Source organism: Numenius arquata, chromosome 2 (genome assembly GCF_964106895.1).
Source record: "Numenius arquata chromosome 2, bNumArq3.hap1.1, whole genome shotgun sequence".
In the NCBI taxonomy this organism is placed as follows: Eukaryota; Metazoa; Chordata; class Aves; order Charadriiformes; family Scolopacidae; genus Numenius; species Numenius arquata.
In genome coordinates this window covers 96,414,267-96,430,924 of record NC_133577.1, presented here as the reverse complement: position 1 = coordinate 96,430,924, position 16,658 = coordinate 96,414,267, and the positions used below count along the sequence as shown (strand labels likewise).

Genomic DNA, 16,658 nt, shown 5'->3' with positions numbered 1-16,658 from the left:
AACATTGCAGAATGATGGGTTTGATTTTACTGAACACAGGGGTGAAATCTGAATTCCTTGTCTGAAGGCACATAAAGTTTGACCATCTAATTCAATTGCGCGCAGTTTTAAGAACTCACATCCATTTATCCAGTTCTGTCCAGTTAACAGCCACTAATTTGAAAATGATGTAAAAATAAACACCTTAAAATAATAAATTACTTAGAAAGCAATCCTGCACTTTTTGCCTCATAAAACACACCTAGATATTCATGTCTACAGGTGTGGTGTACAATGCTGTGCCAGTAGGAACCTGTTTATTATAGGATTTGCAATGTATCTCACAGTAAATCAACCCCAACGTACAAGTAGGGCTGCTCAAAGTTATGAGTTCTTTTCCCTTTTTCATAACAACACACACAAAAAGACAAGCAGAAATCTTAGAACATTCTGAATAACACTGAAGACTTTCAGGAAAGCCTGAAGAAAAGCCATTATTTAAAATAAAATCATTTTAAACAGTAAGGCAGTAAAAATTTGTTCTCTGTTCTGATTCTTCATAATCTTTTTTTTTCCCAAGATTCCCAAGTTTAAAAACTACAGACTATGGAAACTCAAGAATGTTTTCCAACTCCTTGGACTTATGGAAGGGCAATAGAACCGTGCTGCGTTACAGGTATGCAGCAACTGCAACACGGCATTTACAGCAACCAGAATATGGAAAACGAATTACTGCAGAGATCAAAACCTTCGTGAAATGTTAACTGTTCAACGATGAATGGTGTCCTCGAAGGGAGGGCAGCCTTTGCCAGGGCTGAAGTTAGGCAGGGAGCGTTACTACAAGCAACAGATACTGGCTGAACATCTTATGCTTGTTGCTGAGGTGCCTGCTTTTGAAATGGGTTAAAACCAGCTGGTTGGAAAGCTTTTGGATTTCAGAGGGACACTGCTGAGCAGCTGCTGGTGACAAGGAAGGTACCCGGGACCCGACTGCCCCCCTTGTCGCCTTCTTTTCCCCCTGTGTTTATCTTAAACTTCTCAACGAAGGATTCACCCTGCCTTCGCCTGGAGAAAGCCATGGAAAACTGCCCACACACACACAAACGGGTCGTGACCTCCCCTCCGAGAGCCGGACTCGGCGAGAGGAGACTCCTCCAGCCGCTCGACCGGGTGCTGGCCGCTGAGGGCCACCTGCGGGTGACCTGCGGCAAGGCTGAGGGTCTTCACCACCACCTTCTTCCACCACCCCCGGCTACCCTTCGCCGAGGCCGCAGTTTGCGTCCGTGCCCCTTCGGCCCGGGCCCCAGTGCCCCCCCCCCTCCAGTGCCTGCCCGGCGCAGTTTCGGCGACACAGCAGCGAAGGCGCAACGCTCCCCGCTCCGTCCCACCTCGGCCCCGGAGGCTGTGGCCGGGGCGGGCCGCCGCTCTCCCCGCCCCCGGGCCGTGTGTGCGGAAGCGGCCCTGACGCGCGGCGCTGGCGGCGCCCGGGATTGTGGGAGCGGGGGGGGGGGGCGGTGGTGGTGGCGGCGGCGGGGAAGGGGCCGGGGCCGGGGCTGACGGGTTCCGGTGTCGGGCGTAGACGTGTCGGCTGGGGCCGCAGAGCGAGAGGCGCTGCCTCTGCCCGCTCGGAACAGCGCCCGGCCCGGGGCCGGCCCGGCCCGGCGGCGCCGCCATGTCCGGGACCAGCAGCCCCGAAGCCGTGAAGAAGCTGCTGGAAAACATGCAGGGAGACCTGCGGGGCCTCAGCCTGGAGTGCCGGAAAAAATTCCCCCCCGTCAAGGAGGTGAGGGGCGGGATGAGCCGAGTCGGGCCGGGTCCGGCCGGGCGGTGGGCACTGCTCCGGAGGGGCCTGTCTGGCCGCGGGGCCCGGCCGGAGGGGAGGCGGCGGGCGGCGTTCCCTCAGCCCGGTGCCGCTCCTGCTGAGGTCCGTCCTCCATGGCCGCGGGTCGCCGAGCGCTGTCTGTGCCGAGACGTGGCTTTGCCGGGCGCGTTTGCTCGTGGGTCGTTGTTTTTAGTGCGTTTCCGAGGGGAGGGGAGGCGGGCCGGGCCAGTTCACCTCAGCGAGCGGGGCTGGGGAGAGAGAGCATCTGTTGACAGGGGCAACCCGGGGGAGAAGGATCGAAGTTTGGCTCGGCGTCTCCCCCGGAAACCCGCCCCGGGGGCGCGGGGCCTCGCAGGTCTCCCGTGGGGTCCGTGTCCCACCCGCGTAAGGAGCCCACGGGCTCGCTGGAGCGCGGCTCACGGGTCGGCCTTCGTTATTTCTTCCTTATTGCTCGGTCCGCCGGTGAGAGCGGTGCGGGTCGCCGGTGATGGCTGGCGTACCCCCTCATCTTGGGGTTACGTGGCTTCCAGTGGGGAATGGTTACAACCGGGGAAGCCTGGGAGAGACGTAGGTTTTGGTTACTTTTTTCTCCCTTTTTCAAAAATTCCATCAATAAACTCATGCCAGTAGGATCGTATGTTTTATTTTTCAAACGTCAGTTTACTCTGTGTGCAGCTTGAGACCTCAATAGTCTTGATGAACTTTAACTGAAGGGCAATCAGAATTTTTCTCTCTAATTTAAACTATGCATTTTAACGGTGTGTTTCTCTAGTGTGTTTACACAGTCAGTTTAACTTTTTTCCTATCAGTAGTTTTCCACTTAACTTTTTAAAAAAATATTTTTTTCTCTGCAATAGTGGGAGGAAAAATACTACTATATTAACTCAGATTAAGCTGCAGAAACAGAAAGATACCTGGGAAAATACGGTAAAGACGCTGTCAGTTTGGAATAAAGGAATTACATATGTAACGTAACTTTAGTTCCAATAAAGTGATAGGTTATTTAATGTTATGTGAAGTATTATACGCTTTAACAGGTGAATTGAAGCTAATGACTGTGCTTGTTCCGAGAGGCTTGATGCGACACACTGTAGCAGAGCGTGTTATATATGATTGTAGGTTGCAGAGGAATGCCGGCGTGCTTAAGAAATCGTGTGCAGTCACAGAAAAACAAGAGAAAGTTGTGATCAGTTCTGAGAAACTTTTGTGTGGTCATATGTAAATAAGACAAAGTTGTAGTCAGTTGAACAGAGATCCGTGTGTGTGTTTTGGAAGGAGGCAGGGGTATGGCTTCCAGTTTCTCCTGTGTAGTACTGTGTGACTCTAAGTTGTTTGGTCTCTGAACAAGTTTCCCTGCTGTGTTAATGTTTATTTTCTTCAAGATCTACAAAGGAGATGGGCAGTGTAGTTCTTAAGCTAGTATTTTTAGTAATGCTTCATTATATTTGCCATTCTGAAGGTTAGAGCAACTACTGCATGTGCAGTTCTTGATACTAACTCAGCATGTTTATCTTATTCTTGTGTAAGTAGACTTGTGTGTTTTTCCCTTTTACATCTTGACAGCAATTGCGTACCTTCATAAAAAAACACAACAAAGTTTTTCACAGTTGTCTGGAGTTTGGGTAAGTTTATGGAATAGCACTGGAAGGTGTTTATAAAGAGGTGAGACTCTTTCTGCTATGAGTTGTGGCCTCTCACAGAGAGGTCTGAGGTGAGAGCAGTCCTACAGGAGGATGTGTGATACAGTCGCAGGAAACGATCTTATTTCCTTACTTCTGGAAGCTATTTTTTTCATTCTGGTTTTAAAGGAAGCGGGTCTCATTTTCTGTCGAATCCTAACTGCTAAACAGGTATTTTAATTGCATGCATTTGATCTGATGATGATTAGATCTGGCTAGAGTTATCAGAGGAATGGCATGTTCTTTTTGCCGATTTGGAACAGCACTAGCTTTTAAACTGTGCTTAAACACAGGCTTTTTAAAACGAATTCCTACTATACTCTCACTTTTTCACTTGCAGTGTAACTAGACTATCCTCATCACTACCGCATGCAGTGTAATTTATGAGTTTATCTTGCAGCTGATGTGTATGCTTCTATGTCACTTAATAAACTTACCATACTGTGATAAAGCTATTGAAAAACTCCTAGTCCAAATGAATAGTTACGGGCTGTATTGTAGTAGTTATATTTGATGGGTACTTTCTGAAGGTAAACTACTTCTAATAATCTTTCCAATTTCTGACATAATCTAAAGTTTTGCTGACAGCCATTTGTTATCACCAGCCATTTCTAAAACAATTTGTCTATTCTGTTTTTTTATTTTGATATTAATACTGTTAAATTCTGAAAAATAAATTTAGCTGATAAGTTTGCTGCTGATAAAATTAGTAGCGTAGTTCTCAATGATTTGAGCATCAAGTAGAATTAATTTGAGCAAATCCTGTTTTAATCAATACTGTAAGGAGATGGAAAGCAGTATGATCAGAAAAATAGAGCCTAGTTTTTGTTTCAGTTTGTTTTTAAATTAAATAGTTTTAGTTTTCACTTTTTAAGATTCTTCTAATGCATGCGTTATTACAAACTAATGCCATCTCTATTGGGTACAGAGAGACCAAAGCAAAATTAAATGATTCTTTGAACAGGCAAGTAGATGACACATCTGAAGACCTTTATTGTATTTTTTTTTTTTTTTTTTTGAGGGGTGGGGGTGCAGGTTGGATGCACCAAAGAAGGGGACAGCCAGCTGAGGGATCCCACAGGCTGTGGGATTTACACCTTATCCTCAGTTAGGAGCTGGAAATAAGGTCTTAAACCTTTACTGGAAATGGAACTTGAACTCTTTGCTGTTTTAAACAGTTTCATCTCATATGTTTTCTATTATTTCTGAGTCTGTAAACTTTTCTTAGTAGGTCACATTTATGTGGAAATCATTTAGTTTTAAGTCCAGTCACTTACAACAGTGGATTCTGAGGTTTTTGCTGACTGATAATCTGTTAAGAAACATTGAAATTACTGAGTTTCTCCCAGTATTGAATTTATGACACAAATATGTGGCAAACTTCCTTCCCTTTAGTTAGAGCTCTTAACTAAGAAATAACAGGATGTATTGTTGCCCCCAAAGCAATCCACACCTTGCCTTTGCTCTGTGTAACAAATAATACCCGAGTAGGATTTTCCTAGGTGGTGCCACTTAATACATGGAGAATAGGAGCTGTGGAAAGAATCTGTGGGTTTGAAATTGTGTTGCTGATGATGTTTGGGGATTAACTACTGTGCTCGATTTATTTTTTTTTAGGGGTGTGGGGAACTAGTTACTATTAGACTTCAGACCCATGTCTGTTTGTTGCTAGGTGATTTTTCTGTTTGATACTTCCTCAGATCAGCACTGACTACAGAAGTGTATACTAAACATGAAAGCTATGTACTACGACCAAGGAGTGATTTGGTGGTTATGTCTGTGATATGTCAAGACTGGTTATGGCAGATATATGAATAATGACATTACTGAAAAATGTATGTGTTTTTTCACAATATATTTCTGTTTCCCAGTTAGAAAAATAAACACCAACCATGGCTGTGATAGAAGCTCTCAGGGCAAGCGTAAATTAAACAGTCACTTTTGGAGCTTGAAATTACAGAGGATGAAGCAGTCTTTGGTACAGACATCAGCTGTGCTCATGTTATCTTGAGTAATCTGGCATTGCTTCTGGAATACAATACTACTTGGTCATTACTCTGTTGTTTTTAATTACAGCGGGCTCTAAGTTCTGCTCTGTACTAGAGAGCATTGAGGTGCTTCTAACTCTGGACTGAATTGAGTGGCACACGCATAGAGCTTTATAAACTATTTTAACCTGCTAGTGACTGGAGTTTTGAGATCCTGTGCTGGGTATGTGGCAAGCTGGCGGTGCTCTCTTTAATGAGTTAGAGTAAGAATTTCTTCTTACCACAAAATTGAAAATAATTCAGTGTGCTAAATGGGTTACCTGCTGTTTCTTATTACTGAATGAAACCACTGCTCTGTGAGTTGCATCTGATTTGGTTAGATAATTTTACTGCATAAGAAACCTTAGAAATACAAGGGTAAAATATTTTTAATTAGCAGAGATAATGGAGTTAAAAGGGAAAATGCATATACCCAAAAGTTCTCCTCAGTCTGAATTCCAGCTCTATGTAACTCCTAGTTGTTTACACAGATCCAGTCTCGCCTTTCTAGGAGGCTTGTAGTCTCTATGTTGACTCAAGTTTTTTCTTGACTGTTAAATAGCAGTGAAAGCTAAATGAGCTTTAAAAAAAAACACATGAAAAAAATTAACTCTGCTGCTGCTCCCTGTACAGCTACAGGCACACTTGTGCTGGTAAGAGAGGGCGGACAGGGACTGCATCCTCCCATGGCAGGATCTGCGTGGCCCCACCGACATGGGACGGGGTGTGCCCTCTGCTTAGCGGTTGTGTAATGGATTGCGGGTGTCTGTGTGTTTTAGATTGTTTGCTGCTGCGGTAATTTGGAATAGTAGGGCTGGGAAAGAAATGGTCTACAACTTCCCTCAGCCTGGAAAAGCAGCACAGTTTTAACTTCGAATACTTTGGTCCGTTGAAGTGCTCTCTTGAGACTGCTGAAAGATAGCTTTTGATAGCCTCTCTGTACTGTTTCTTTTCCAGATCTTTATTTGAAAGAGCAGTATTGCTTTTGTTTAGCTATTTATTGAGTTGTATATGCCTTTGGCTTGCAGACGTATTTTTGAAACTGTGTAAATTAATTTGCTGCATCTAGGAAAAAGAGTCCAACTTTGCAATCTTATTTCCCTTCTTTTATAAATAACTCTACTTGCAGGCAAGTAGCCTTACAAAATTCTTTGGGTAAAAGTTAAAGTATCCAGATTTGAGTGACTTCTGGATAAAGCAAACTTTAAATTATTTAATTGCAGTAGGAGTGGTGTGGGCTGGCTGAGCCAAGAGATAGGTTATGCCCTTTCTGAGGGGCTGTCTGTTGTGTTCTGTGAACACAGCTTCTATTCATACATTTCTTCCTCTGGAGTCCACTCCTGTCAGCACTGAGTGACACACATGACAGTTTCATCCCCTGGGTTAAAACATTCTCATTTTGGAATGATGTGCTAATCCTGAAGGCATTTTAGGGCGAATGCCAATACATTAGTTGGGAAATTTATCCTTTCAAGGAACCTCCCTGATGTCTTGGAGTATAGCTGTATGAAACTAAGCATGAGAATGTATTGCAAAATGTAAATGTATGTTAAAAAGGTAGAGATCAGTTAATTTGGTTTATAATCTCTAAGTGGTTGTTAGGATTCCTAATGGAACTGGAAGGAACAGTTAAAAAAAAAAAGTGTGACTATTAGCTGTTTGTTTTGTAACAGTAACAACATTTCAGAAAATCTGTCGAATATAGTGCAGTACAGAAGTCGGAGAAGGCTAAGAAAGAAAACAACATGCTGAAATGCCTTGTGATTTGGGTATTTGAGTCACTTGATGTATTGCTAGCATTGAATGGTTTCTGAGAGCTCTGCATTCATGCTACTCTAGTGGTAAAAAGACAAGCCAAATGGACATGCCAAAGAACAAATCTTTGCACATAGACCATTTTCTGTAGAAGTAACCAAATTTTGGGGTTTCCTGCTCTTTTTTTTTGAATAAAATGGATTAAATAATTCTGACAGCCTGCAGGGAACTTAACCTACATTGAACTTTCCAGGTAGTTTAATTTTCGAGTCTTCACAGCATTAGTTCAGAAGGATGCAAATACTGTAGAGTTTTTTTTGTTTGCTTTAGTGGATATTCACTTAACTAATATTTTAAAGGTTTTTTTGAAATAGAGAAACTACGCTCTGTAAAATGCATATTGTCGTACTTCAGCAGCTTGCACTCAAGCTGTGTTTTGTGCATGTGACTGGAGATTATTCTGTAGCATTCTTTAGTTGCCAGCCCGTAGCTGAGCTTTTAACTTGAAACAGGTGATCCCTAATATTTCCTGCAGTTCCTTTCATAATTCCTGATCTTTACCAATTGCTGTGTCTGGTAGCTGCCTGTTTGGAATCCATTAATTTTAAGTATTTTTTATTCAGTATTGATCTGTGTACAGTAGTATTTTTCAAAATTATGTTTTTAAAAGTGCACTGTTATGTGTCTAGGGGACAGTCATCTATTCAAATGTATTCCAATTCAAGAATTACTATAAATCCTAAATTTCATGTCATCATTTTAGTCTTTGATAAGTAATGTCATGTGTTCAAAAATGATTCACATCATGCACATAGACCCAATTTCTCCATAATGTAATACCGTGCAATTTAATGAATGAAAAAAAATTCTGTATCTCAATCTAGGTGTTAAGCTCCCTTCATTGATTGTGCAGGCTCAGTTTCTTATGGAAATACTGTCAATAGAGCCGAAATAGCTATTCAGAAGATCTTGTTGCCAGGGAATTGATTCACTCTGTCACCTACACATTAGATAACTTTGCCACTTGAGTTACATTAATGTTTCTTCCTTCGCTTCCAGTAGCTGGTCCAGAAGAACATGGGGTCTTCTGCTGTCTGCACGTAGTTGTCTTGCATATAGAGGCCTAAGCTTAGACCTCTGTATTGAGCCGCTACCAGAGAGTCAGCTGAATTAGCTTAAGGAGAGGCTTTAAGAATTAAGGAGCATTCAGTAGAGACTAAATCGCCATTGTAATCGGAGTCTAAATATTTAAATTTGTGGGTCTCAATCTCTGATCTAATCTCCATCTGCCTCCTATGGCTTCCTAAAGATTATAAAGGAAACCTGTAGCAGAAGTTGGAAATTCTTGGGGACCCCAGTTCTCAACTAATGCCCAAACTGTTGACTGTTGTTTCTTTTTACCAGGTGCCTCACAAACAGGCATTGCTGTCTCTGATGGGGTGACTCTGAATATAGTATTTGTGGCAAAGCCTCAGGAGTTCCATCTGTTCTGATCGACAAGCTGAAGGCAAAATTAGTTTGAGCTTCAAGTGTAAATCTCCCAAAGCTCTGAAATGGGATGTTGGTTTTGCTTTTTTTTTAATGTAGAATGATGATTGTTATGCAAAATTATGTAATGAAAATTACATTCCATTGATTTCAGTGACTCAATTTTAGTGACTTATAATCAGTAGTGTTATACTTGATGAATCACTCAGAAATTCATAAAAGGTAGACATGGGCGCTCTCAAGATATCCATGCACTATATATATAAAATATAGTGTATATGTATAATTTATATATAATCTAATACAAAATACAGGGTACATCCTGATTCTATACGGAATCTATCTGATTCTATCTATATCAGGTTCTATCTGACTGTGGGAATATAACTTAAGAATTTGTTGCTAATTTCCTGTGCTTCTTCCATATCAAGTCTTTTTTTCTTTGTCTACATCAGTGCTGTTCAATAATGAGGTTTTTTTATGTTATTCATTCTGATTTTTTCTGTTGACTTATGTGTGATGTTTTTCCAGCTGAGGCATAATATTTTGATTGTCAAATGAAAACTCTTGAAATTAAATATTTGTATTTCGTTATCTTTACCTCCACATTCATGTTAAGTGAGGTACCTCCAGAGGCAACAGCTCTGAAGCAATTTAGATAACACTGGCACCTCTCCTGGCATTATTGACGATTAACCTTCAGGATTCTGAGTTGGCTGCTGATACTGCAAACTGACAATTTCAGAAGATTAATGGACCAGAGGAGTAGTCAGTTCTGTCAAGAGAAAGAGCACTTCTAATATTTAAGAGGCCAACTAATATAGTTGCACTAAAGCTGGAAATGAACAAGATTTTGTGTTTCTAAAATATAAAACCTGCAATATCATAAATCTTGAATCCGTGGAGAAAGTGTATAACAGAATCAGTTAATGCTTTTATTTTATTTCTCAAAGCATTTGAGCTCTGGTAATTGAGAATGGCACCATCCTTGAGCAGAGTCAAGTCTAGCAGGAATTAGTTTGGTTTTTTCAGCTTTGTTGTGCCTGTTGTTGGGATCGGAAACATACACTACTTATTTCCGTCATTGAGCACAAGTAGATGATGATGGAGAATAAACCAGAGCGGTTTTGCTTCTGTCTCAGGTAAAGTGTGAACTGCTGAAAAAACTACTTTGTATATGAATAGAGGCTGATGGTCTCTTTGCAATTTCTTGTCTTTACATGCTAAATAAAGGTAATACAAACAAAACCAGCAAATACTTTTTTTTTTATAATCAAGAAAATAATATAAGTTAATTAGGCTGCTGAGCAATTCAAATAAATTGCACATTCCAAACAAAAAAATGGAAGACTGTAACTGGTTTTTTGTGTTGAAGGTCTTGTGATGGTGAAGGTTGTTCACCAAAATATAATTTTCAATTTATAGGAAAATCAGTACTATTTTACCATTATTACTAAGATTCTGTGGAAGAAAAAATTGCAGTGAGAAACTTGTGAAGGAATTGCAGAATATGAAGTGATTTGAAAGGAGCATTATTGCTTTCAGTGTTCTCTGCTTTCTTTCTCCACTTGTACATATATCCAGGATGGAGTGCATATCTGAACAGCGTTTGCAAACTGCTTCGTGTTCACTCAGCCTCCCTTTAGGAAGCTGTGGACATTAACAAGCCCTCCCTTTAGTGTTGTTTTCTTCAGGCTGAACGAGGGCAGTTCTTGCAGCATCTCCTTATCTGTTGTTCTCCATCCCCCGACCGTCTTGGTAGATCTCCACTGGATTTGCCCCAACATGTCAATGGCTTTCTTGTACTGGAGAGGCTAAAACTGGACATATTGCTCCAGCAGCAGTCCCACAAGAGCCAAAGAGAAGAAAGGACTCCCTTCCCTCTACTTGCTGCCTTTGTCCTTGCCAATGCAGCCCAGTATGCAGTTGGCCACCTTTGTTACTGGCTCACTGTTGGCTCTTGATTCCACTTTATTGTCCACCAGGATCCTGGGTCATCTTCTGCGACACCAGCCCCCAGCCTGTTCTGGTGCATGGGTCTGGACTTAGCACTGGGCTTTGTTGAACTTCATGAGGTTCGTACCAGCCCATATCTCAGCCTGTCTGGGCTGCTCTGAATACACTGTCCTCCCCCGCAGCATGTTGAACAGTATCCTGAATTTTATGTTTGTCTGCAGACTCTATGCCTTTATCCAGGCTGCTAAGAAAGATGTTAAATGGTATTAGTCTCAGTATCCATCCCTGAGGAGCACTACTAGTAACTGGTTGCCAGCTGAACTTCATACAATTTATAATAACCCTTTGAGTCAATTTTCCACCCACTTTGTTGTCTACTTGTCCATATCTCACCAATTAGACTATAAGGATACAATTGCAGATGGCATTAAAGGCTTTGCTATAGTCAAGGTGTAAAGTATGTAGTGCTCTCCTCTTACCCACACAGCCCATCATCTCATTGTAGAAGGTAGTTGGGTTAGTGAGGCTCATCCAAAATTTGTATTGGCTGTTCCTAATATCTTCTTGACCTGCACGTGCCTAGAAATGTCTTCCAGGAGGATTTGTTCCATAACCTTTCCTGGGAATGGCACAAAGCTGACTGGCTTGTAGTGCCCTGAAAGTTCTTCCCTGCCCTCCCTTGAGATGTGTGGGGTGCTTACCTCTTTCTGGTCATCACTAACCTTCCCAAGTCACTGTGACTGATAGAGGGTGTCTTTTCAATGACATTGTTCTTGGGTGTATGGGCTTGTACGTGTCCAGTTGATTGTAGTTCTTGGTTTGTGTACTCCCTACCCGTGTTTGCTTTTACAGCAGGTGGTGCTCCATTCCCAGAGACTCTGCTGGTAGGCTTTGCTCCAAGCTAGTAGTATGTGAGCAAGCTCTAATCCAAATATGTTAAATCATGCAATATAATAAATCCCTGTGAGCGTATAGCACCGTCAGATCAGAACTGGCATTTCACCAGTTTAAATCACAGATAGAATGAGTATATACATAAGAGAAGGGTCTGAGTAGAGATTGTACTCCTGGGGAGGAAGATAAAAATACAGAAGGCAAGTACAGTGCTTTTTCACACAAATGTGGTGTACTTGAGTGCTTTCATGAGGTTGATTTAGTGTGGAGCTCTTTCTGAGTGTGTCCTTTTCTAAATAATAGTTTAGCAGTACGGTAATGGTCCAGAATGTGCTTTTGCAAAGCAAGCCTGAATAACAATGAAGTGAACCTGTACTTCAGACAGGAGGATCTCTTATCTAAACTATTGGACATAAGGCTAGTGTTCCAGTTGGAAAGACAGATAATGATGAGTAGAAAAAAATTGCTCTTTTTATTTCATGTAATAGGTGTGGAAGTGACCATAGATGATACATTTCTCTCATCCAATCTTAGTAAAAGGTTGGCAAACAATATAATGCAAGATACTAACACAGACCATCATTCCTGAAAACATTCCTGAATGCTTTTCTTTTTAGAAGAGAGAAATCAAAAGCTTGTGGGTAAGAGCTGCAAACCTTACAGCAATTTTGGTATCTCTGGAGATAGCAATTTACTCTGAACATACAGTCAAAACACAAATGGTCATTCAAAACATTAGTGGTGAAAATTCTTTATTTTATTACTTTTTGGTAACAATACTGTTGCATTTAGAAGTTCATTGAAAAATATATTTAACGTTAGATCAATCGTTAGTAGAAATTTGCACATGCCTGGTTGTTGCATTAAATATCTTTATGTGTGTATATAATTTTTGGTTAAAAAAGGTGCTGGCTTCTGGTTCTAATTGTAAGATACTGGTTTCTTTGAAGATCAGCAAGCTGATCCTTTTTAAAACCCCCTTTTTTAAAATTTTAAAAATAGTGGGTGTTCTTTTCACTTTCCGAAAAGAATCACTGGTAAGAAGAGATTAGAGACTAGAATTTTTTGTTATCTTTCCCTTAGTGAAAGTTAACTATGTTATTATTTTTCAATGAAAGAAGGGTAGCTCTTTCACGTTTACCCTAGAGTATGGACAAATCCATAGGGATTACTGTGGAGCAACTGATGTGCTGTCGGATCCCATCCCAGCTGCCCCTCTGGTACCTTGCTTGCCTGTCCGTATGCATTGCAATAGGACTTCATGATGACTTTGCCTCTGAGAAGTAAACCACTAAATAATTACACATTTATGTGTTCAAGCATACGCCATGCCATTGTTCCTTGTGGCCATTCTTGGGCTGCCAGGTAACATTATCATCATTACAGAGTTGGTTATAGTGGTATCTTTTGGTAACATAGGCTGGTCCACTGCAGTTGGGTTTGAGACCTTTCACAGTGTCCCTGAACAATAGATTTGAGGAACCAGTGCCTTTCAGATGTGCTTACTGCTCTGCTGCTGGTATGGGTGGCTTGCCTTTACATCGTCCTGACCAGTAAGTAGTAGGATTGCATACCCCAATTATCCTGATATCTCCATATGCTATTTAAGAGTTAGGGATCTTATAGTCTGTGTGTATGTATTTTACGTGGAGAAATTTAGCTCTGGGACTTGAATGTTACCTGGCTGTTGGAAAATGTCGATTCTGCTTAAGGGTGAGTTAAGTCTTTGCTTGCTGAGTGCCTGAGCTGAAATTACCTGTCTCTGGTACCTGGTTGGTGATTTTAGCCCTACACAAGGGTTAAAATTTCTGAAAAGTTGGAAGATCTGAAGTTCTTCCTTGTTTGAACGGAGGACTGAGAAATCCATGAGGAGGGGAAGAGTTTTGGATCTGAGAAACTCTTAAAGCTGAGGTTAAAAGTCTCTACAAATTTCCACATCGTGGTCTCTCTTGTGCAGAGAGCCTCTGTCTGTAAGGTAACTTTAGGGTGAGGTTCTTGGCGAGCAGTGAATGTTGCTGTCAGACTGTACCTTGGGAGAAGAACTTTGAGGTCAGGAGGCAGGTATTATGCCTAGGCTTCTTTTCAGTTTATTTGCAATGGCGCTACGTCTGGTGGGGTTTTTTTTTGGTTTTTTTTTTAGTTTTTTTCATACAAATTCTCCATTTGTCTTACTTTGATTTCTGTGAAGGGTGATTTCCACATGATCAGCAAGTATTTGGTAAGTTCTAAGGGACCAGAAAGATGACAGGGCAAGTGCTTGAGCCCGGAGGATCCTGTTGAATTTTGCTGTGAGATTATTGACGCTTTGTTTAAAGGAAAATCAAAGTATCCAGAAGGGATTGATTTGAATATGTGCTATCGCTGAGAGTAAATTTCTGTTCTTCATCAATATTTCCCCTCACCAAACAGGGTGCTGTAGTTGCTTCAGGAGAAACATGAAACAAACCCAATAATGGCAAGCATGTGTTTGAGACATTTTATTTCTGTTCATTTCACAGTTATTAAAGTAGCAGAATAGAAAATCTAATTGACTGAAGGTTTCAGTCTTGAGCTTTGTAATGTTAGAGGAATTATGTGTATTTGCTTCTTTTTAAAATTAAAGAGAGAACTTGTTTATTAGACTATTATTAGCTGCAGTGCTGAGAGCAGCTCTGATAATGTTACTTTAAAAAGTGGTGTTGCTTTAAAAACATGATGCCTTATATTTTTGTGAAAGGAAATTATCATATTTATACCCATAAATGCACAGTATGATGCTGTCCATATGATTAGTGTTTTTATAACATCCTTTTCTAATGAAGCAGTGTCATGGACAGTGCTGTAGTAATTTCAAATTGAGGTAAATATATAAACTTAGTATCTATTAATATCTCAGCTTGTCAATCCAAATTGATGCAATCCAAGTACACTTTTATATTGATGTAAACGGGAGAGAAAGATAACTATTTATAATATCATTATTTTCTACTGGTTATTTCTGATCAGTTGAAGAAATTTTTTGTAAATGTTAATGTGTGGTCTTTTTTACATCTATAGTGGAGTATTGGTTTGGGTTTTTTTTTGATAGGATGTGTGCACTGTAATTAGTTTTCAATTGTAATAATTTTGAATTGGGATTCTAAATAGAAACCAAAAAATAATGCAGATAGTCATAGAACTTCCTGTATCTCATGGAGAAAAACTATCTGTTATATTCAGAGCAGTAGTGAAAAGTTTAGTAGTTGTTGTTTTATTTTACCTGAGGTTTTAAAAGATATGTGCTATTTTGTATAAAGTTAGCATGGAAGCAACCAACTGGGAGACATGGTGTTGGAAATAATTTTTTTTTTTTCCTTCTTCATTCAGAGTGCACAGTGTTTGCGAACATCACGTGTGTGAGCAGGCTTAATATTTCTTTGATTGAGTTTGTCATTCCTGGCAAGAAAGAAATCGATTGCCAGTAGATGCGATGAGGTTTAGTTTGAAGATAATTGAAGTTGGACTGTGTCAAATCCTTCATATTAATTAATAGGAACAATTTGTTGTGACAAGACCCCCCCTAATTAGCTGACAGTTTATAACTGAAGAAGAACGGGGATTAACTTGAAATTTAGACACTTCAACACATTAAGTTAACGTAATTAAAATAAATGAGAACTGCATTTGGCACTCCTTGTTTTAATTAGGTTGAAGATTTATTTGCATGTCGCTTTGTGCTCATTTGAGCATCTTGTATGTTACTCTAGTTCAGGCACTGTGGATATTATTCTGTCTATATTTTTAAAGTAGAAACACCAAGCTCAGCAAAGCTTAAATAATTCCTCAGAATTTCACGAATCTCTTTGGTGATGCTAAGGCAGCCTTTCTGTGTTTGTGTTGGGAAATGGGGAAAAAAAAAAAAGGAAGTTGAAAATTTCAGTTCCACATTTCTAATATAGCTATTTTGAGAAATATATCTATCAACTCTTAACTAAAATATTTGATTTTCAGTTTATACAGTCATCTTAACCTGACTTTCTAGGGAATCTTGTTGGAGTAGTGTTTTGATGGAGGGGAAATAATACTGCTTGGTAGAGCTTCATTTACTGTCACTTTCATATTTCTGCTGCCACAGCTTGTCTGTTTCTCTAATCTGTTTTATATAGTGATGGCACAGTTCTCTAAATAGTGCTATCAGAGGAAAAATGGAAATGTTTGGTGTGGGAAGTACACAGAAATACTAAGCTGAAATAAAAGGGGAAATGTACTTTCAAATTTGGCAGAACAGTGTTTTCCAGCAATTTGTGTCCTGTTGCTTGGGAAAACCTGTTGCATTTATTTTGGTGCACAGTGTATTGAACATGATTTCTTTAATTGTTTCCAGAAGTTTATAGCATATTAAAGGAAATAAAAAAAATGGAAAGGTGCCATTTGCAATGTATTTTTGCATTTTTTACACAAAACTTGGCAGAAATCATAATTTGGAAATGCAAAGCCTCGGTGTGATGTTTTCAGTGTGGCTTTATTTCATTAGTGAAATAAAGTGATTTCTGTAGTGATTTCTACCAGGAGGTGTTTGTGGACAATTGAAGAGAGAAGTGCTGTTCCCTCACAGCACTAGGTGACCTCCTCGATGGGCACCTGGTTGGTGTCCAGCCAGGCCTTGTCACATGCATCCTTCAACCTGCACATCTGCAGCCCCCTGTCCCGCTGCGGGGGTGCATGAGGGAGAGGAGGATGCTCTTGGTCTTAGGGTTGTTGGTCAGATTTATGGTGAAAGGGGAGGAGCTATTGGCGTGGATTGTACGGCATGTCAGGAAGAATGGAGAGTGGTGTTAGGAAGGCTTCTTCGTGGTACTGCCCTCAGATAATTTGTGTAGGGAATTCAAGATGGAAAATCCATGGGAAAATCGCTTTCATTCTGGTACTCATTATTAGTAGAAGTTAGCTTTCAAACAGAAAATACCATTACCCAACTGGAAGAACAGTGATAATATTCGAGTTTTGGGTACCACATCCAGTTTATTAACTGGATTTCATTGTTTAAGTGTCAAATATTAAGCATTGATATAATTACTGATACTGTTGGTTTCTTCGGTA

At 40.5% G+C, this 16,658-nt stretch overlaps 1 protein-coding gene across 3 annotated transcripts in view; it reads left to right on the top strand.

Annotated features, from left to right (window-relative positions):
* Positions 1 to 1,651: 1,651 nt before the first annotated feature.
* The window catches only part of MON2 (MON2 homolog, regulator of endosome-to-Golgi trafficking), a 77,220-nt gene continuing 62,213 nt past the window's right edge, over positions 1,652 to 16,658 (top strand). For all 3 annotated transcript variants that reach the window (XM_074144594.1, XM_074144593.1, XM_074144592.1), the window contains exon 1: positions 1,652 to 1,762. In XM_074144594.1, coding sequence (XP_074000695.1) covers positions 1,652 to 1,762 — 111 coding nt within the window. The remainder of the gene's footprint in view (positions 1,763 to 16,658) is intronic.